At 34.0% G+C, this 19,204-nt stretch overlaps 4 protein-coding genes across 6 annotated transcripts; 2 read left to right on the plus strand and 2 right to left on the minus strand.

Annotated features, from left to right (window-relative positions):
* The first annotated feature begins 409 nt into the window (after nucleotides 1-409).
* LOC136350234 (integral membrane protein 2C) lies at nucleotides 410-4,588 on the plus strand. 2 transcript variants are annotated; one of them, XM_066301768.1, is made up of 6 exons: nucleotides 411-629; nucleotides 1,086-1,321; nucleotides 1,930-2,016; nucleotides 3,210-3,394; nucleotides 3,510-3,743; nucleotides 3,800-4,588. In XM_066301768.1, the coding sequence occupies exons 1-6, from the start codon at nucleotides 546-548 to the stop codon at nucleotides 3,940-3,942; spliced, it is 969 nt and encodes a 322-aa protein (XP_066157865.1). In that variant the 5' UTR covers nucleotides 411-545; the 3' UTR covers nucleotides 3,943-4,588. The 2 variants fall into 2 exon arrangements, with proteins under 2 accessions (XP_066157866.1, XP_066157865.1); XM_066301769.1 differs by lacking the exon at nucleotides 1,930-2,016 and having other exon boundaries at nucleotides 410-629.
* A 56-nt stretch (nucleotides 4,589-4,644) lies between these two features.
* Arglu1 (Arginine and glutamate rich 1) lies at nucleotides 4,645-9,346 on the minus strand. Its single transcript, XM_066301783.1, has 4 exons — nucleotides 9,035-9,346; nucleotides 8,601-8,961; nucleotides 6,778-6,861; nucleotides 4,645-5,021 (listed from the first exon to the last, which is right to left on the minus strand). Exons 1-4 carry the CDS (start codon nucleotides 9,190-9,192, stop codon nucleotides 4,857-4,859), a joined length of 768 nt encoding a protein of 255 aa, XP_066157880.1. The 5' UTR covers nucleotides 9,193-9,346; the 3' UTR covers nucleotides 4,645-4,856.
* Nucleotides 9,347-9,715: 369 nt separating this feature from the next.
* Nucleotides 9,716-17,517, plus strand: dock (SH2/SH3 adaptor protein dock). Of its 2 annotated transcripts, XM_066301747.1 has the most exons (7): nucleotides 9,716-9,876; nucleotides 12,002-12,167; nucleotides 13,690-13,910; nucleotides 13,964-14,400; nucleotides 14,456-14,594; nucleotides 14,786-14,920; nucleotides 15,555-17,517. In XM_066301747.1, the coding sequence occupies exons 2-7, from the start codon at nucleotides 12,056-12,058 to the stop codon at nucleotides 15,756-15,758; spliced, it is 1,248 nt and encodes a 415-aa protein (XP_066157844.1). In that variant the 5' UTR covers nucleotides 9,716-9,876; nucleotides 12,002-12,055; the 3' UTR covers nucleotides 15,759-17,517. The 2 variants fall into 2 exon arrangements, with proteins under 2 accessions (XP_066157844.1, XP_066157845.1); XM_066301748.1 differs by lacking the exon at nucleotides 12,002-12,167.
* Arr1 (arrestin 1) lies at nucleotides 17,516-19,178 on the minus strand. Its single transcript, XM_066301750.1, has 7 exons — nucleotides 19,004-19,178; nucleotides 18,622-18,894; nucleotides 18,339-18,562; nucleotides 18,128-18,285; nucleotides 17,926-18,069; nucleotides 17,743-17,872; nucleotides 17,516-17,690 (listed from the first exon to the last, which is right to left on the minus strand). The coding sequence occupies exons 1-7, from the start codon at nucleotides 19,110-19,112 to the stop codon at nucleotides 17,589-17,591; spliced, it is 1,140 nt and encodes a 379-aa protein (XP_066157847.1). The 5' UTR covers nucleotides 19,113-19,178; the 3' UTR covers nucleotides 17,516-17,588.
* Nucleotides 19,179-19,204: the final 26 nt, after the last annotated feature.

A 19,204-nucleotide genomic window follows, 5' to 3' on the forward strand; every position in this document is an offset into this window, starting at 1 on the left:
TAAATTAATGTATGTCAGTTAAACTAACAAATTAAATATTTTATTACGTTTAATAACTAGTTTTATATATTAAATTCTCTTTAAAACATTTCAAGCTTTAGGACAGTAGCGCACCCATATAAATCGCTCTCCTTTCCAAACCCGGAACACCAAATATGTTCTAAACGTTCAGAGTAGAAGATTCTGAGCGCATTCTCGTCATTTTGAATGGTTACGTTTTGGCTTTTTTAATAATTATAGTCTAGATCGGATTAATGCCTTTTGGGTGATTTTCAACTAATTTGATTTGTTGTCTGCCATCAGGATTATTTCTATTGGATGAAGATCAGCTGATAGGGATTAATTTGAACCTGATCATCGTTTCCGAAAAGGGCTTTTGTCACTCTTATCAATGTCAATGTCAAAACATAAAAGCATTTGACGGAGTTACCATTCCTTGACATTCCTCCCTCGACCTTTCTATTGATTTTTGTGTTAATTTAGAAGAAAAATCGGTGTGTACGAGCTAAAATCGTCCCATTAAGATTCAGAAACATTAAAGGAAAATGACGATTCTCACCAAGCCATTTTCCGAAAAAAAAGACAAATTAGTGGTACCCTTAGTGCACGATGACGCATTAAATGTAGAGGTAAGACTTGGGTAAATAATGCACTCTTCATCAATGTTTGGATTTCGTCTCTCGTCGCAGTAAAATCGATAAATATGGGGATTTTCACCCTACATTTACTTGGTGCAACGAGAGCTATTTTAGTCCTAATTTGGTTTATCAAGACCCTATTACAGTCAATTTACTATTCGATTCTAAATCTCTCTCAGAGAGATAATTTATTGTCTTTTCCTGATATCTCTAAATTGGTCTGGTCATGATAACATGAGAAACAAAGCATGTTTTTGTAATGGGTAACATAAACATCAAAAAGGAAAAAAACTCAACAGAAGATTGTTTTGTTTTCCATTCACATTTTGCAATACATATTTAACAGAATAATAGTTCACAATAGTTTATTGTTCTTAGTTTTATTTGCATACATAAACATTTATTATGTACTTATAAGACCACATAGCAACAGAATGAAATTTTCAGACATCTGCCCCGTCAGGAGATGTAGAATCTCAAAACATCCATCGTCGGATTATCATTCTTCCAGGCCATGCCAGAAGAGTCTCATCCTCTACAATTCTCTGCTTGTTAATTGTAGCATTGGCAGTGGTCAGTGTGGGTATAATTGGGGGCAAAATACTTTACAATGAATATCTCAGTGTCACCAGAAGGATGCATGAACCTTATGAGAGATCTGAAGGTTGGGTGAGAATCCCCATGTAAGTAAATGTGTTTTTGTTGTAAAGACATAGTTTCTCAATATGCCACAAGCTTGCGAAATTTCACCTCATAATTTATATTGAAAGTTTCAAATTATATTTTGACACATTTGTTTATAGTAAATTCTTATCTTAGCATGTGAGGGCCCCGAAAGTGATATATTTAATCTCAATGTATTAATTTGTTGTTTTCACAGCTGAAGGACTTTTCTTTGTCATAGCCCAAAAACATACTACTATACATATTTTAAAATCTTCCAAGAGATGCAAGGCTTTAATTTCAATAATTTTTTCTGCATGTAAACTAGTTATAAGCAAAACATTTAACTTTTGGATGGCAGTGTTTACATTTGACAACCCAATATAAAACAAACTGTAAAGTGCCACTTTTAATGTCAAAACAGTAAAAGAATTAGTTTGGAGTTCAAGTACTGAAGGTGACACTTTGCAATTTTGTGTTAATAATAAAAAACTTTTTCGCAAATTGGAAAAAAAAATTTTGGCTAGGAATTTTTTATTTCTCACATCTGTGTACTACTTAATCATCTATATGTTTTGTCATTTAACACATTGCAATTGAATTAAGTAAATTTATAAAACTCTTCTAGTGCGGATTTCGATGACAATGATTATGATTCTACTGAAAATGATGATGTGTCCATGAAAATGATGAATGATGACAATTTAAAGAAGTGGTAAGCAAATACTGTTTATCATTAAATAATATATTATGGAAAGTAATAACCTTGGAACTAACTATTGGATAAACTAGAAAGCTAAGTTTAAAGTGACTAGAGAATTTGTCATCAATGCATAAGCTAAACGCCCAGAATACACCCTCACTTATTAAGTACTCTTCTCATAATATACTCACATAATTGATGCCAAATTAGAATAAATTTTACCTATTTACTAATACTTTTGTAAAATTTTTCAAGAAATCTGACAAGCATCCATTTAAAAATTACTTTCCAAAGAAGAATGCATCTCTTACTAAGCCTATTTGTGTTCATCTTAAGTTTAATAATAAATAAATCACTGCATGGGAAACTCAAATAATTGAAGAATCTCATGGAAAGTTTAAATAGGGAATAGAACATATTTCTTTGGCACATAGTATATATAATGAAAGTTTGAGAACAATCTTCAGCAAAGTCAATATATTTTGAGAATGTTTGTTTCAAAACAAGTTTAACATCTTAATCACACATAAAATAAGATTCATAAGCCTACACTGAATGATTCATAAAGGTCCATTGTCTTCAATGGACTGCGATTTGGTAAAGCTTAAAATTTCTCAGTGGGTTTTACTCTAGGCATATTTGTGAATTTAACCTTTTTTTTGTACATATTAGACGTACAGTTGTTCTAATCAATTCTTTGTGATTCTGCCATAATGACAAGAAGTTAAGCTTGGCTGGATGACAATTTCATTATCAACATAATGCTCATTGATTAAATTACCTAGTTTTGGTATGCGACATCTTGGTGTTGTGTCTCAATTATAAAGGACTGGTAGAACATTTCATATAGGTATCCCATATTTGGGCTTTACTGAATCACAGTAATATGAGAGTATGTGGGCCGTGTTGGAAAGCTGACACCAAAGAACAGATGCGTCGTAAGATGTATCAAAAGATCAATGAAATTGAAGTTACCTATGTCTAAAGCGCTATAAAGCAGGTTAGAACTAAACTGCGAGGCAGCGAAAACATTGGATTTTTCTTTGAAGAATAATTAACATGGGTTGATGAATTTTTATTTGTGTACGATTGAAATGTCAAGCCGGTTTTGAAATAAATTTGTGCCTAAAATATTATCGAAACTGAATCTGTTGAAGATTGCTTTAAATCTTTTGTTACATACATCAATTGCACTTTTACTTTAGGAATGGTAACATGGATAACGAAGACTGGAAGAGGATCTTAAGCGGGAAATTCTTCCAAGAAAATTTCGAAATCGACGCCGCCAACAAATACGAAAAAATCGATGTCCCAGATTTCAAAAACGGCCGCAATGGCAGGTTTATTCATGACTTTAACACCAATTATACTGGCATTATTGATGTTACTGGTATGAGATTGATTATATTTTTTATAATTGTTGGAAGTTCTTACTATATCTATATTACTTTGAATGAAAAAAAAACAAAATAGCATAAAAGTCTTTATTCATATCTTTCCGTTAGGAGGCAGATGCTTCGTAATGCCCCTTAATAGAGGCAATGTACTACCACCCAGCTCCCTCTTTGATTTGGTTCACAAAATGTGGGACGGCTACTACAAGGTTGACACTAAAGTAGTGCGAGAAACCATGAGGGTTGTCACTCCACCTGTTACTGACACCACTGATATTGGCCAATATATCGCTACTGAATGTCAATCTATGCCAATATATCGATTGGAGAAATATGTTGGTGGAAGTAAGATTGTTTCTGTTAATATGTTAATTTTCTGGAATTTATTTCTTTTCTTGCAGTTTCCAAACGGTCTGCTAATCCAGAATCTGAAGTGAAATTTGGCCAATTTGCCGGTAAAGGCATTTGGGAGCTTGATATCGTCAATTTAGATGACGTACTTGACTATGAAAAGCAATACAGTGGAGGTCACGCCTCTCAATAAACAAACTTCTCAATGTCAAGTGTATCATATTAAATACATTAAAGTTATTAATTAGGAACTTTTCATGTTTTCTGAGAGTGTTTCTTGCAAAATCAGCTCATACATATATGTAAAGTGTGATTATAAAAAAAACTGAAGGAAACGTTGAAATATTAGGAGGACGTCTTGGATATATTGTTTTGTTAATCTACCGAGTTAGATGTGTGATGGTAAATAGCAAATTGTTTGATCAACGCTCTACGTTTACTGTTCACCTCCTATTTCGATGTTTTTTTTGTAAATGGTCACCGGGTACTATGAATTGTTTTTGCTATAGCTCCACATAATATATGAACTTACAAGTAGAATAAAAATATCTATAATGGATAATTTTAATTATTCATTTTAAACCCCTGTCTTGCCGTTAAAAGAATTTGCTCTGTAATGCCAAGGTAATTTGGCTTCGGCTTGATACTTAAATAACGTTAAAAACTGCGTTTTATTACTCGAACGCTCGTAGAAGAGGGTGCAATTATTGTAGAATTTACATGCAAATTTAAATGTATAGTAGTGATATTTCTATTCGTTAGTAAGGCTCATATTGGTTATAAATAAGTATGTTATGTTATGTCTAAATTGATAATAAATTAACTTGTTTTTAAATTAATTAATGTTTTTTTTCATCAACGAACAACACTCTAGAAAAGAATAAATAAAACAAAATTGTTTGTACTATTATATTGATTATATATACATCCATCAGTTTTTACTTTGAATAGTAAATTAATACCTCACCTACCGTGAATCTTAAAGCTTATCTACTATTAATTCCACGTCGGTTTATGCTCTTGTTCGTGCTAAATATATAGTTAATTCAATTATATCAATAAATTTTAATTATCAATGTTACTGGTCACTTGCACTAGAAATATATACTACAAAACTGGTTTTAACGAAAACGAAAGCTTCGGCCTCGAATTGTTTTTTCCCAAAATTTTTTTTTGTTCTTCTTTCATTCTTCGTTCTTGTTCTTTCTCCAACCGTCGCCGTTCTTCATCAATTTTTCTCTGTTCTTCAACCATCGCCAAACGTTCTTCCGCCTATAAAAACACGTTAAATGGTAACTTCGAGGCAATAAAATCGAATTAAATAATAATTATAATTTCAATGTCTTCCCTGAATTTGGTGGCCAAAATACATTAGGTCTCTTATTTTATAATGCTGTTTTTTGATGTCATTGGAATGTCCGGGATTTATGAATTTAATTTTGAGCCTATCTCGAAAATTTTCCTATGTTTTACATACTAGATTTTCTAGTTAAAATGCTAGTCGTTGATTAGTAGGCACCACTAGCCAAAATTCTTAAAAAAAAACATAATATTGTTTTAAACTTAAGCGTTGGTTCTAGTTTCAGTAAACTTAGCTTCGAACTAAATTCCAATGGAGTGAACTTGAATGCGGATTCTTTATTATGAAAATCAGACGTGATATACAAGATTTAAAAATTCTCAGGCCCACGTATACTTATAAGCTTCAATATTTTAAATAAGCCTGTCATTTCTGATGAAGGGTTCGGAAAAACTACTGCATAGGTGGTACCTGACGGCGAAAGCTTTCATGGCCCCTTCGCTTGGGGCCGAACAGTATGCCTACCAGACTAGCAAATCGGTGGAAGTAATACTGCACATACTTAATGGCAAACATCAGGCAATCCTTGAATTGGAAGGACTTGATGGAGCTGAAATTCCAGAAACTCTGGTACAATCCTAGAGGTTTCTGACAAAACCATCGAAGGAAAGCACTCAATCTCTAATACATTTAAGTAGAGCAAAAGTATAAATTTCTACGGCGGTTTATACAGGATAATGCAAAACTAATGGTACACAGGACAACAGGTTCCTGACATCAAAATAGTAGTATCTATATTATAGTATATATCTTATACTTTGACACTGCAGGTGCTTTTATACTATATCAAAATGCGTCAACAGGCTTAGATCAAAATGATTTAAAAAGTTTTGCTTCTGGTGCAAGACTGGTACTTCGTTTATCTGGCAGAATCCTAAAGGGTATTTTGATTACTATTTTTCCTGTAATACGTTCCTTCAAGTTCTTAAACACAAAAACATCTTTTCTACTGCTAAATTACTGTAAATATATTTAGAAACTTTCTATTATTAGAACATAAACAGATAATCCCATGATGGGGTGACTAGTGGAATCAGAGATATAGTTCTAAGAAAATGGCTATTAATATGAAGTGTCACGATGCGACAAAAGCACGAAGAAGTATCGCCATTCCAAAGCCTAAATTTGTAACACTAAACTTAAACAGGTAGAACCAGTTCGCGTGAATATATAGGGATTATGTAAGTAGAAGGACCGCATAAGGTTCAATATACCTCCGACAAAAACCGTGAAGGCAGGGAGATTGATATTAATCTGGCTCCGCCCACATCGTTATTGGTTTTTGTCAAACGTATATTAAACTTTGTACGATTTTTCTCTCACTTGCACAATTGTTATATTTCTACTTCAACTGGTGATACCTGTGTAATCAATTCATAAATATATAGGATTTGGGCTATATCGCAGTATATTGGATTGATATAGATTTAAAAAATAGTTGCCGTAAAAAGGGGGAAGGTCTACCAACACATCAAAACCTAGAATAACTGCATATTACTTAGTTATTTTTTATATTGATTTTCACGTTTTTAAATACTAAGGGATTGCAGATAGCATTTAATTCTCCTTAGTGAAACAATATTAATAATACTTTTAATTAATAATTGAGGTTTTTGGATATTTACTAAATACTAGTCGCTTTTAGATATTCATTTCAAAAGCACTCACCAAACGTCGTTGGGCTTCTTCGATTTTCCTCTGGTTCTCTTCTAGAATTCTCTGAACTTCTTCATGCTTTTTCCTCTCTTCCTCCTATAAACCATGTGGCCTAGTTAATAACTCAATAGAACGCAGCTCTTCACCAGTTCCACCTCAGAGGCACACATAATTTCGGCTAGTTTTACTTCTTGTAATGATTTTTTTGTAAAACTATCATATTCTCATAGTTTTTATATATAATTTGTACAAAATGTTAAGAAGTAAAAGCAGTCCTAAATTTACATTCACACATTTTAAAAAGAGGATTGAAAAGCTGCATCTAGTCCGAATGCTTTTGTTCAAATCTTGTTAATGATGAACTAGGTTCAGTGTTAATTTTCTTGGATGCAGCTTTTTCTGAATAACTTGGAAATTTAGACTTAAAGTAGGTGCAAATCGAATTTCAATTAAGCTCGTCATTTACAAGTATAAGATGAAAATTGATACCAGTTCACCAATAAAGATGAGCAAAGAAAACTCAACACATATTGCAATATAACAGATAAATTGACTAAGGCTGATTTGTATGAAATTCAGTTCAGTTGAATTAGAACTGATATTACTTGAACCATCACTTAAGTATAGCATTGTTGTTACCAAACCAAATACCACAAATGAAATTAATTTGGCTGCATTTTTAGTGGATGGGTACCTGAATTACCAGTTCTGGTTCAGCTAAACTGACTTTCATACAGCTGAGCCTGAGTGAACTAATAAACTGCTCTTTCATACAGAAATTTACTCTAGTAAAATGAGGCTTTATTTCTGCACAACTGAAAGGATAATTGGATTGAATCAGTGGCGTAGGTGTAATGTGGGTACACATAACTGAACACATTGGTTGCAACCTCTAAAATAAAACAACACATTCATCAATTTTTATTAGTGTTTCCCACTACACGGATGCAATAAAGTTTAAGATGTAATTTTTATTAATTTTACTAAAGTAACCTTTTTCTAAACTCCAAATATTTCACCTTGTTAAAAAGTCCCTATTGCATTCACAGGTGGAACTAGTTTGACAACCAAAAAAAAGGACCTCGGGGGTATGAAAACGCTCCCAGTCCCCAACATTGGAGGGGGGTAGACATAATGGATAAAAGTAATACAAAATTGACTAAAAAAAAATGTTGGATAATACCTGCTCATAAGAGGTCTGCGCGTCCTCTAAAGCTGGTCCCACTTTCGGTCGCCATGCGCGTGGCCTGCCTTAATATTTGAGCTAATGGCATATAATTTACAACATAACTTGAAGAAAGTCTGATCTACATGCTACCACATCTAGGGGGCTATGAGAGGTACCGAACCTCTGATTTTAGCCATGTGTGGAGCTCAGGTCGAATTTTTCATACAAGTTTAGTTGAATATCAAATGTAGGAAAAATAGATGTAGCTTAAGGAATCAATACAATAAATATAATGAAGTGTTTGTATTGGAAGACTCAAAAAAATGTTATACAATATGCTATAGAAATATCAATTAATTGATATTCATTCCCTTGAAAAACCATTGGAAAATCTTATTTTATAAATAATTTTCTGCAAATTTACATAATAATCAAACTGAAGCTGAAACTTAGCAGTGGTAGCAAATGCAGGCCCTTTTGTTCAACATCTATGATTCTGATTGAAATAAATACATTCAAGAACTAAAAATTAATTGAAACAAAGCCTGAAATTCACTTATTCATATTATCTATTCCATTCTAATAACATTCAAATGTACACTCACTGAAGTTTTATTCATTGATAAAAAAACAAATAATAATATCCTGGATCAAACTTGATTCTTACCTGTCTTTTGCGCTCCTCTTCCTTCTGCTTCTCCCTCCTTCTTTCCAAATCCTCCATTAGTTCTTTCTCCATTATTTGCTTGGCTTCCTCCACTCTTTTTGCAACTTCACGTTCAATTTCTTCTCTTCGTTTTTCCAATTCCTCTTCCACCCTTTTTTTAACTAAATCTTCTATCCGTTTTGCAGTCTCTTCTTTAATTATTCTCTGTTCTGCCTCTCGCAGTCGTCTTTGTCTCTCCATTTCTGCCAGTCTTTCCACTTCATCCATTTTTCTATGCTTATGTTTGCGGGATGAGTGTTTTTCTATTCTATCGACTAAGACATCACTACCTGAGTTAGAAGACAAGGAAGCTGAGCGTTTGCTGAAATTTATTAAATAATTTTAACATTGTAATATTGAGGTCTATTCAGGTCATACTTAGGATAGATACTTACCGACTTTTAGGTATTTTCTCTTTGATCCTTTCCGAACTCTTGTCTCTATGTCTTTTATGAGAACTCACTTCAGTCCTATCTCTTGATTTGCTTCTTTTGTGATGTTTGCTTTTGTGATGCTTTTTAGGGGTTCTGCTTCTAGATCTAGATCGTCCCATATTGAAAATATCACTAGGGTTCGGGTGAACAATGTATATAACTATAATCAAATGTTTATCACAAAGCCACTCATAAACCACAGAAAGAAAATTTATCAAAAAGCCTAGTACAGAAATTTGTGGAAAGATAAGTAAAAGGAAAATGGCTGACCATCATAATAACATGACGTATGACATTTAAACATGTCAGACGGAAGGAATATAACATTAATTGCTATTCAAGTCAAGTATCAGTAATGGCAACATCACTGTTGGTCAATATTGCAATTTTAAATAACTTAAGAAGAATTATAAAGGGAAATATATAATTATTAGAATAATATTGTGGAGGATCTGTAAATAAAAACTAAAAAAATCAGAAACTTTTACAACTGAATTCTTTGTAAATTGTAGATATTCTACAATATAAAAATTCATCTGTCCTCGACGTTACCATGTTGGCCATTGTAAGGTTTGTACATTTATAAATATCAGATAGGCAGCACCGCCTTAAATTCCCATAATGCAATTTTGACATTGACATTGCGCTTTATTCGCTTTCCATTTTCAATAAAATTAGTAAATATCCCAAGTCGTTTTTAATAAAATTTCAATCAAAACCTCCCTTTTTCTCGTATTTAGTGATTTATGGTGCTCATATATTTACTTATGGTTGATTTAAGAATATGTCTAGCCTAAAAACTGGTAAGTTTGGCGTTTTATAGGCCATTAATCCTGGATGTGTTACAGTGGTCCCACCCCCAGGTGAAGATCTGCCTGTGGGTATCGTTATTTGTGTTCCAGGAACATTAATTAGTTCTTTAGTTTCGGTTTATTGGTTTGAAATGCATGAGAAGTGCGATTTTAGGCCATTTCCAGGACGAGTATGATTCATTTTATGAAGTTCTCCATATAGATGCCCCCAGTATAATCCCTAACTAACCCCAAGTATTTCATATTGGCCCATGCCCCATATAATTTTTCACAAAAAGTGAATTTAAGTGGGATTCTTTCGGCTTTTCTGGAAAGTTACTTGAATCACTTAAGTGAGTAACTGTTGGTGTATTAGTCCCTCAGGTTACTCATCTTCATATATTTTAAATTTGTAGTAAACCAATATCTCAAAGTTCACTTGGGTCCGAATTAATCCAAGTGAGTTTCTCAAAAAACATTATGGGGACTCACAGAAGACCGTTCTGTAGCTTCAAACCTATAAACTTGCTTTTTTTAAGTAAGTTCAAAACAATTTATGTTGTATAGAAGCTATTTAAAGCTCAAAGGAGAAAAATTTTCAATTTGATACAAAATTCAACTCTTTGAGCACTAATATTTTTTTTCATAACATAAATTTGCCCATTTTTAAAATAAAGTTTTTATATAGTTTAGTGAACATTGCTCTCAGTTTTTTTCTATTTATTAGATACCAATTTTCTGATTTCTACACTTCTAAATATACTAAGAACCTTAAACTTTTAAGTTTTTTTGGGTAGCTTTCCTCAACAAACCCATATAGATGTTACCACATAATTTCACACATATCAGGAAACACAATGGCAGCCATTCAATTTTATTCTAATGAAATAGATAATTAGCCTAAAATTGGATGTCTCAACACCAGTGTGATATTGTGAAAGAACCCATTGTGTGTCCTTGTGTTTATAAAAGGCAAGAGACCTTAAGAAAGATGTGTTTATTTTTATATACAAGCATATATAATTTGCCCTAAAGATAAAAATTGAACTGCTTCATAATGTTTGAAAAAGTAAGGTAAAGATAAATAATGTTTTTGGGGGAGTCAGAAAGTCTTTCTTAGATACATATATTTTACGCGTTATGTATTTCCTTGCAACTACCTGCCAAAAACAGAATTCAAATTGAGAAAAAGTTATGCTATTTTTCAGTTATATTACTCTTTTACTTTATTATAATTTTCTTACTGTCATCATGTGTAATAATGTTATTTTTCTCTTCTTTTCTTTAAGAAGATATTTCTTGTTTTAATGTAAGTAAAAGGCTCTTATAAATATAAGTATGCCTGGAATAACTTTATTTCTAAAGTTCAGAGTGTCAAATAAAAAAAAATCAATTAATCTTTACAAAACGCTTAGGCAAGTTTAATTAAAATTTTTATTGTTTAATAACAATATTGTGATATGTATTTTAGGCATATTTCAGATTGTCCACAAGTTTCAGGAGCATATCCACAGTGCCAGTTTTTTTTAATATGGTAACTAAAAATGGTATCATGCAATAAGTTTTTTCAATTTTCTTAATTATTTGAAATTAGCCAACTAAAAATACAACTATTCTGTCCATTGATGTTTTCTTGTATCTCATTTCATTTTCAAGGTTTAAATTAAATTTTTATCTTGTGCACATATTTAAATAAATAAAATACCACACAAATTATAAAAATAATGAAAATCACCTTTTAAAAGGAACAAAAATAATTTAGAATGACTACCTCCAATTCGAATATATGAATCTAAACTGGTCCTAAGTAATTGCCAAACTTGTGGAAACACTACTGTTGTTTTTTTAACTCTCTGTGTTTTAGAAATAAAGCAATTCCAATCATGTTTATACGAACTTTTTCTTATTGCATCACAAAGAATAGCCTCTTAATATTGTGCTATATATGCTTAAGAAACATTCTGTCTGGCAATAAATACAAACACAAAAAATACAGCTGCAATTAAGCCCCTTTATAGGTAGTTTGTTAATCATTAGCTCATTATTGACTCATTGGTTTTACGTCTCATAACAGCATGTAAATCTTTGTAACAAGAACTCCTCTCATGTAAACTTATTCCAAGACTTATTGTTATAGTGTAGAAGCATGTGTGTTGACTAGCTGCACTTGGTAGTGTTGTGGTTTGTGGTCATGTTGGAGACTCAGTCTGTGCGACCATTACCACGCAGCCCTTGGCAAACTAGCAGTGGTTACGCAACTAAGATCACTTCTGAACAAATGGCTGCACCTAGTTATCGATATGGTATGTTGGTTGATTGAGTTTAATTGAGGCGTAAACTGCAGATCAAATACCGAACGCCTAAAAATACTATAACTAATTCCTTTAACGTCCAAGATACCACGTAAGAAAATTTGACCCTTAAGGGCTCATCTGAAATATCAAGTTTTGAATGGTTTTTAAAACAGTTGTAAAAGTATGAAAATATGATGTTAGACCAGAATTTGTTGTCCATTGTCTCTTTGTAATAAAACGAGCGATGTTAATTAAACAAAATTAAATCATTTGGAGCTAACTAATATGTCAATTTATAAATGTTATGATGTTATCTCAGAAACTATAAAAGATTAGGTTTATCCTGACTGGGTCTAAAATAGCCCTTGTATCTCAACCTCAAAGATCTATTTCACCTCAATATCTATAGCAGTTCTATGGTAGTAAGGCAGAGTTTGATGTGTCAGCGGGGAAAGCCTATTGACATGTTGGGTTCTGCCTGAGCGCCACAGAATTCACTGGGATCTGATTTCTGATACAAACTTGGGCCCGAATGTTTATCGTAATGTAAAACAAATTTTTACCGTAGTGTTTGCATGTTCAAAAGAATAGTTTCGCCTTGTTGATCGTTTTTTCCAAAGGTGTGTTTGACCGCATACTTGGTGTTTTATCTAAGGTTATACGCAGATATTTTGCCTGTCGCAAATATAATCTTCCCCGGATGTGGCGATCGCTCTAAATGATCTGGTTTTTCTCTCCGTCTTGTAAAGAGAACTATTACTGCTTTGCTAGAGTTTACAAACATCTGTTCTCTTAGTAAAATTCATATTTGGTGTCAACTATCTCCTAGAGTAAATCGATGTCCTTCCTCCAAGAAGTCGGCGAAAAAGGATGACAAGGACGTGGACATCCCTAAGTACAACCTGAAAGCGGACCGTAGTGTTTTGTAGAGAAATGGTGACTAGTCCCACTCTGTTTGTAAGCGTGCCTGATACCTATCCATTCTATACTACTTATCTTCCTTTCTAACCTTCTTGCACCAAGTGTCTTGTACAGAGAAATAGGAAGAACGTTATTGAACGCTCGCTCAGTATATAGGAATTTTTGAGATATTGTGCGATACGATAGGGAATTGTAATACTAGAGCGTAAATTTTGAGTTCAGAAAGTCAAGAAACCTAGAAAATATTTAATTTGGGGTAGAACAGGAAGTTTGGACAGAAAACCAAATTCTATAATTTCACCTTTACCGGATAAAAATATTAAAAAAATTACAGACAGGAAATAATGAAAACGACATGCACAACTTTGCAACAATTTAACCAAAACTGTATCTGTTATAGTTTCTGAGATCCTGGTGAGGAGCTTCGATTTTGAATCACCCTATATTTGCCTGCTATGATTTACCTTAGTCCTCCATTTTTAATATGCTCATAATATACATACATATACATATGAATAAATATTTCTGCGGTTTACTCCTCAGGTTTAAATATTTCACTTAAGACTTGTGAGGGAATTTGAGTACCTATTATGAGTGCATTTCACTACAGGCAAAGCCAATCAAGATGATGTTTGCTACGTGGTCGCCAAGTACGACTACGAGCACCAAGGCCCGCAAGAGTTAGATCTGCGCAAAAACGAACGTTACGTCCTTCTAGACGACTCGAAACACTGGTGGAAAGTACAGAATTCGCGCAATCAGGCCGGATATGTTCCCAGCAATTATGTCAAAAAAGAGAAACCATCACTTTTCGATAGCATAAAGAAAAAGGCAAGTTCATGGTGATCTTCGATCTTTTAAATTCAATTGTGATATCATGTTAGGTGAAAAAAGGCTCGGGTTCCAAAACGCTCCCTTCAAACACCTCTCCTTCGCGCAACACCGACTCTCCTAGCATGGCGCGGCGTGCCGCCCCTGACCCGTCCGAAGCCATTGGCGTAGCCGTGGTCAAATACAATTACCAGGCGCAACAACCGGATGAACTGTCGCTAGTAAAAGGTTCCAGAATTTTGATTCTGGAAAAGAGCAATGATGGCTGGTGGAGGGGGCAGAGCAGCAACATAACAGGATGGTTTCCTTCGAACTACACCCAAGAAGAGGGGGATTTGGACGATACCATGCACACCTATGCTATGGCCGAAAATGTACTGGATATTGTAGTAGCTTTGTACTCGTTTTCCAGTTCAAACGAACAGGAATTGTCGTTTGAGAAGGGAGATAGACTTGAGATTTTGGATAGGCCGCCGAGTGATCCGGAATGGTCAGTTTTAGATAAAATTAGTTTATAACAATTAATACATTTCATGATTATCAAGGTATAAAGCAAGGAACGCACAAGGGCAAATAGGATTGGTGCCGAGGAACTATTTACAAGAACTCTCGGATTATATGGATAGGCCGTTCCAAGATAAGGCCAAATCGGAAAGGCTGGAGTCGTCAATGGTTAGCTCTCAAGTGAGTTTTCAGTTTATAGAACTTCATACTGTTTTCTATTGGAAAAAAAACTAACCTGAACTCACTTTCATACTATTTTTAGCAGATAGAAATAATAAGAACAATTTTGCACAATTGCAATTATTTTTGCATTAGTTTGCGCAACGGACAACGGTATTAAAATTTTAGGACATTCATAACGTGGGTTTTAGGTCTCAATGATCGACAAGCCACACTTGATCGACAGACCCTGGTACTACGGATGCATCACGCGAAGCGTTTGTGATAATTTATTGAACCAATACGGCCATGATGGGGATTTCCTGATCAGAGATAGTGAGACAAATGTAAGTGATTTTTTTAATTAAAAAAACGAAGGATTTCTGATTTGTCTGGAATGTCAGAAGGATTTGCATTTATGAGTTACAAAGTTAATATAAGAAAATTGTTGCGTGGATAATGTCTTTGTTTGTATTCACCAAAATATCAAGAGATTATACAAAATGGTGAAAATTTTAAACGAAACTAAAATTTAAATTTATAAATCGAGAGTGAATGTTGTGGGCAAAATTTCTTGGGGCATTACCTAACATTTTCTTAAAATTCTTAAAACAATATATTTCGGAATATTGTATAATATTATAAAAAATAATATATAATCGGAACTATATACCATATACATGCACATATACGTAAATCTCTTAATTTTTTTATGTAATCTTTATTTTTGCAAACTGCAGATTTATAATATTAGAATACTTCCATTTAAGGTAAGATGTATATAAAAAATACAGAGAAAATTAAAAAGCTAGTCGAACTGCATCAGACAGACGTTCCAGACATATCAGAAAAAATTTCATTAACCAATTTAGTCGGACAAAAGTTTCATTTTCACTCTCACGTGTGTCTTATAAAGTAGGACAACAATCAAGAAGTGCCAGGATCACATTTTTGTAATTTTGAATTCACTTTATTTGATAGGTGGGAGACTACTCCGTCTCTCTCAAAGCCCCTGGCCGAAACAAACACTTTAGGGTGCACGTGGAGGGCGCCCTCTACTGCATCGGACAACGAAAATTCCATACTCTAGACCAACTGGTCGACCACTACCAGAGGGCGCCCATTTATACGAACAAACAGGGCGAGAAACTCTATCTCGTCCGACCTCTACCCAAGACAAAATAAGCTTTTCTCTGCTCTCTCTCTCTCTTTGATTGTAAAAAAATTGGCTTTTCTTCCCGGGGAACTGTGGTTTTTTCGGTGAAACCTCCGGAACAACCATCATTTATATTATAGGTAGATAATATGGCGTGTGAGTGTTATTCGTTTTCTTTTTAAAATTGCGAGTGATTTTGAGATATTTATGATAAGTAGAAGGAAGTGAGTTTGAGGAAAATGCCAATGACAAGAATAGAATCAAGTGAGTTTAAGTAGGATAATGTTTTAGCTAATGTAAAAAGATCAGTCTGGCAACATGACTTCTCTTTTGTTTTCGATAATATTGAACTTATTGATGATAATGGTGTTGTTTGAAGTTTGTCAACATTGCATTATTGATTTAAAATCTGTGCGTTTATTTATAAAGGGTGTGTATTAAAAAAATTGTACAGCGCATAACGTAACGCATTCCTACTAGTTATAATGCGTAAAAATTGCATAGAAGGAAAAAAAAGAACTTTCTATGTCATTGCTTATGTAAATGTTATGTGCTGCATAGATGGTAATAGGTATAACTATAAAGCCAACTTGGTATGTTAATCGCTATGTAATCCAGTTTCCTTGAGCATGCGTCTAATCTAATTAATCGACGTCAACACATAAGTCATTTGTGAAAGAGTACGTAATAAAAATATACCGCAACATCAATTTTTATCCTTTGCGACTTTCCTAGCCAACTGAAGTGGTTTACGTTCGATCTGTTGTTAATAATTTACATTTTTTGGTTATTATCTAAAACCTATGTGCTAGTGTGCGGTATTGTGAGATTTTTTTAACGCTCACCCATTAAAAATTAAAAATGCTTGTTTTGTTCGTGATCTGTTGTTTTCGTCATGTTTATTCCTGTTCTGCCAACATTATCATAACACAATTGATTAATTAGTCAATTATAACATCTCAGTGCTGACCTAAAACTTAAGTAAGAATTACTGAATTGAGAAAAACTAATATATCCTTGGCATTTTCCCGTATTTTATTAATGTATATCTGGTCATATTTATACAGAGTTTTGTTAATTTTTGTAAATAATCCATAAGTTATTATTTTCGTAGTTAAGGCATAAATCATAAGGTAAGGATCTAAAGAATCTGAATTATTTCCAATACTAGTTCGGTAAGAATGTCGAATTTTTGTTCGTTGACTTTTAAAGCATGTGAATGTAAATTAACGGCGGGGGGGTTCTAATAAGAAAACATCACTGTGAACTCCTGCATGTGCTTCCAAATACAGGGTGTGAATTAACGAAAAGATCAGTATGATAATTATACTCAATTTTTTAATGTTGCTTAGTGCAATCTTGCAGCATATGAGCTTCTCTTGCTTCGTCGTTCATATACACCTTGTATTCTCGAAATGATTACCGTGCTAATTAACGCTTCAAACCAAGGGTAAGATGTATCTTTAAGTGAACAGTTCCCGTCCTAAAAAAAACACGTTAATTTTAGTCAAGAAAACCCTTTATGCGACGTTCCAAGTCTGAAAGTTATTTTCGTTTATGAATCCAGAAATGAATTGAGTAAAAATGCATACATTTACAGATTCAAAGACTTATACCTGCTAAAAGTCGTATGGATAAAATAATTCATATTCTTAAACTCAAATGTAATCAGAGGCATTGTGCGGCTTTGAACCCAATACTCGTATTATGGAGCTGACCTACTTCAGATTAAAGTTTCATAATACTTATAGCGTACTATGATTTTATAAGTAAAAGTCATGCGAAATAGTTTTTATTGTTTTATTTCTACTGGAACATTTGTTGAAGATTTCCACAAAGTTATTAATGATAAATTCTGTTTAATCGTATTTATAATTATCAACGTCTGGGTCGACGGTGTCTTGCCTGAAGGTTTCTACTTCAGCTTGACTGTCTGCTTGCACCAATTTTTTCCCACTTGGCTGAATATTACTGGACATAAGCTATAAAAATACATAATTTTTGCCTAGTTACCTTGGGATGCATCAAAACGAACGGCAGTTCTGCGCTTAGCTCGCCTCCTAAAGCTCCAAGATAGAGCTTCACTTTTACTGCGTAAGAAACAATTATCCCGAATGCATCTCTTTGGTCAGGAGTAGCCAACCTGAAAGTTTAATCATAAGTAAAAAATTATGTGAACTTGAAATCTGCACTTACAAAGTAGTAGAAGCTAAATTAGTGTCCTGCTTTTTAAGCTGGCCATCCAAAGCTATCCCCCTTCTATCTTTATTCGATGACAATAATGGCATTAAATAGATAACCTTTTGTAAGCTTGAACCTGGGCTTATAGGACAACCCTCCCTATGAAAAATATTCTTGTTCTGTTAATAATTTCAAACAGCGTTTAAATAACTTCTACTGAGTTTCCAGACTGGCCACAGTGGTTCTATATTGTCCATTCTGGAAGAGAACCACGTCAACGCCTTGTTGCACCATCCCTTTAATTTTCTTCACTACTTTATTACTGTTATTTCGCACGCAGATGTTGACAGCAATTTTCTCACCATGATGATACACCTAAAAATATTGTGCTTTCAAAAAAAATTAGTTGTGCAAGATTATGGTAAAACCTGTTTATCCAGAGAAACTTCCAGTTCCAACTCTCCAGGACTCATCATGAAATCCTTACGCACAACGGTACAGGGTTGCCTGCCCTGTTTCGAGGGTGCATATTGCACCTTCCTTATACCCATCGATACAGTGCTGCGCTTGTGAGTCCGATCAGTTTCGTTCTCGCCTACGAATAACTTGATGTAGTAATGAACTCCGCAAGGTTGCCCGTCATCGTCTTGGCCTGTAAACTGTTGATTTTAGTCGAGAAATTTTCAGCAATTGCGAAAGAATAAATTCTACCTGGCTGAAGAGAAACAGAAGCTGGCGCACTCGGTGCTAAAACGAACCTAAAGGGGTAGCAATTGCGCCCCAGTTTTCTTTGAAGACGGTCCTGCAGTTTAGTTGTTTCAAGTTTTTCGGGAGGGGGATAAACTTGCTGGGAGGCAAGGTAAAGATCCTTTTGGAAATTGAGGCCCATCACCTCGTCCTCTTCGCGCCCGTAGCGAAAGCTGCAAACCACTTGACCGAAGATTTTGCGGTCTCTGTAGTCTTCGTCTATGGCTACCACACCATCTATAGAGGATTTTAATGTTTTAGGTGTGAGATGTGACAAATAATTACAACTTTATCCAGTAATTTTTGACTCCGTACTACAACTAAATACCACGATTTTTTTCCTTACCAATGGGCTCGACCCCTGAAATGTGGTCCACGAAGTCCCTCTTGCCCAAATATATGGTAAGTTTGCCATTTGGCGACTGTTTCTTGAAAACTCTCAAATTGAAAACCATTTTGATTATGTAGAAGCACTTAAATCAGTGGTTAAACGTAAAATTCTGAACGCAGAGCTTCTCCAGTTTTTCTTATATATGGGATTTTCTAA

The sequence above is a fragment of the Euwallacea fornicatus genome, chromosome 2, assembly GCF_040115645.1.
Source record: "Euwallacea fornicatus isolate EFF26 chromosome 2, ASM4011564v1, whole genome shotgun sequence".
Taxonomy (NCBI): domain Eukaryota; kingdom Metazoa; phylum Arthropoda; class Insecta; order Coleoptera; family Curculionidae; genus Euwallacea; species Euwallacea fornicatus.

What these genes read in the sequence shown, in the direction of transcription:
- LOC136350234 (XM_066301768.1), top strand. Translation starts at nt 546, where the DNA reads ATGACGATTCTCACCAAGCCATTTTCCGAAAAAAAAGACAAATTAGTG. An exon ending in ATGACGCATTAAATGTAGAG is followed by an intron (nt 630 to 1,085) that starts GTAAGACTTGGG and finishes TGAAATTTTCAG; the next exon opens with ACATCTGCCCCGTCAGGAGA. An exon ending in GGAGAAATATGTTGGTGGAA is followed by an intron (nt 3,744 to 3,799) that starts GTAAGATTGTTT and finishes CTTTTCTTGCAG; the next exon opens with TTTCCAAACGGTCTGCTAAT.
- Arglu1 (XM_066301783.1), bottom strand. Translation starts at nt 9,192, where the DNA reads ATGGGACGATCTAGATCTAGAAGCAGAACCCCTAAAAAGCATCACAAA. An exon ending in GAGAAAATACCTAAAAGTCG is followed by an intron (nt 8,962 to 9,034) that starts GTAAGTATCTAT and finishes AATAAATTTCAG; the next exon opens with CAAACGCTCAGCTTCCTTGT. An exon ending in AAGAAGCCCAACGACGTTTG is followed by an intron (nt 5,022 to 6,777) that starts GTGAGTGCTTTT and finishes GTGTTTTTATAG; the next exon opens with GCGGAAGAACGTTTGGCGAT.
- dock (XM_066301747.1), top strand. Translation starts at nt 12,056, where the DNA reads ATGTTGGAGACTCAGTCTGTGCGACCATTACCACGCAGCCCTTGGCAA. An exon ending in TCGATAGCATAAAGAAAAAG is followed by an intron (nt 13,911 to 13,963) that starts GCAAGTTCATGG and finishes ATATCATGTTAG; the next exon opens with GTGAAAAAAGGCTCGGGTTC. An exon ending in CGTCAATGGTTAGCTCTCAA is followed by an intron (nt 14,595 to 14,785) that starts GTGAGTTTTCAG and finishes CGTGGGTTTTAG; the next exon opens with GTCTCAATGATCGACAAGCC.
- Arr1 (XM_066301750.1), bottom strand. Translation starts at nt 19,112, where the DNA reads ATGGTTTTCAATTTGAGAGTTTTCAAGAAACAGTCGCCAAATGGCAAA. An exon ending in GTGGCCAGTCTGGAAACTCA is followed by an intron (nt 18,070 to 18,127) that starts GTAGAAGTTATT and finishes TATTTTTCATAG; the next exon opens with GGAGGGTTGTCCTATAAGCC. An exon ending in TCGTTTTGATGCATCCCAAG is followed by an intron (nt 17,691 to 17,742) that starts GTAACTAGGCAA and finishes AGTAATATTCAG; the next exon opens with CCAAGTGGGAAAAAATTGGT.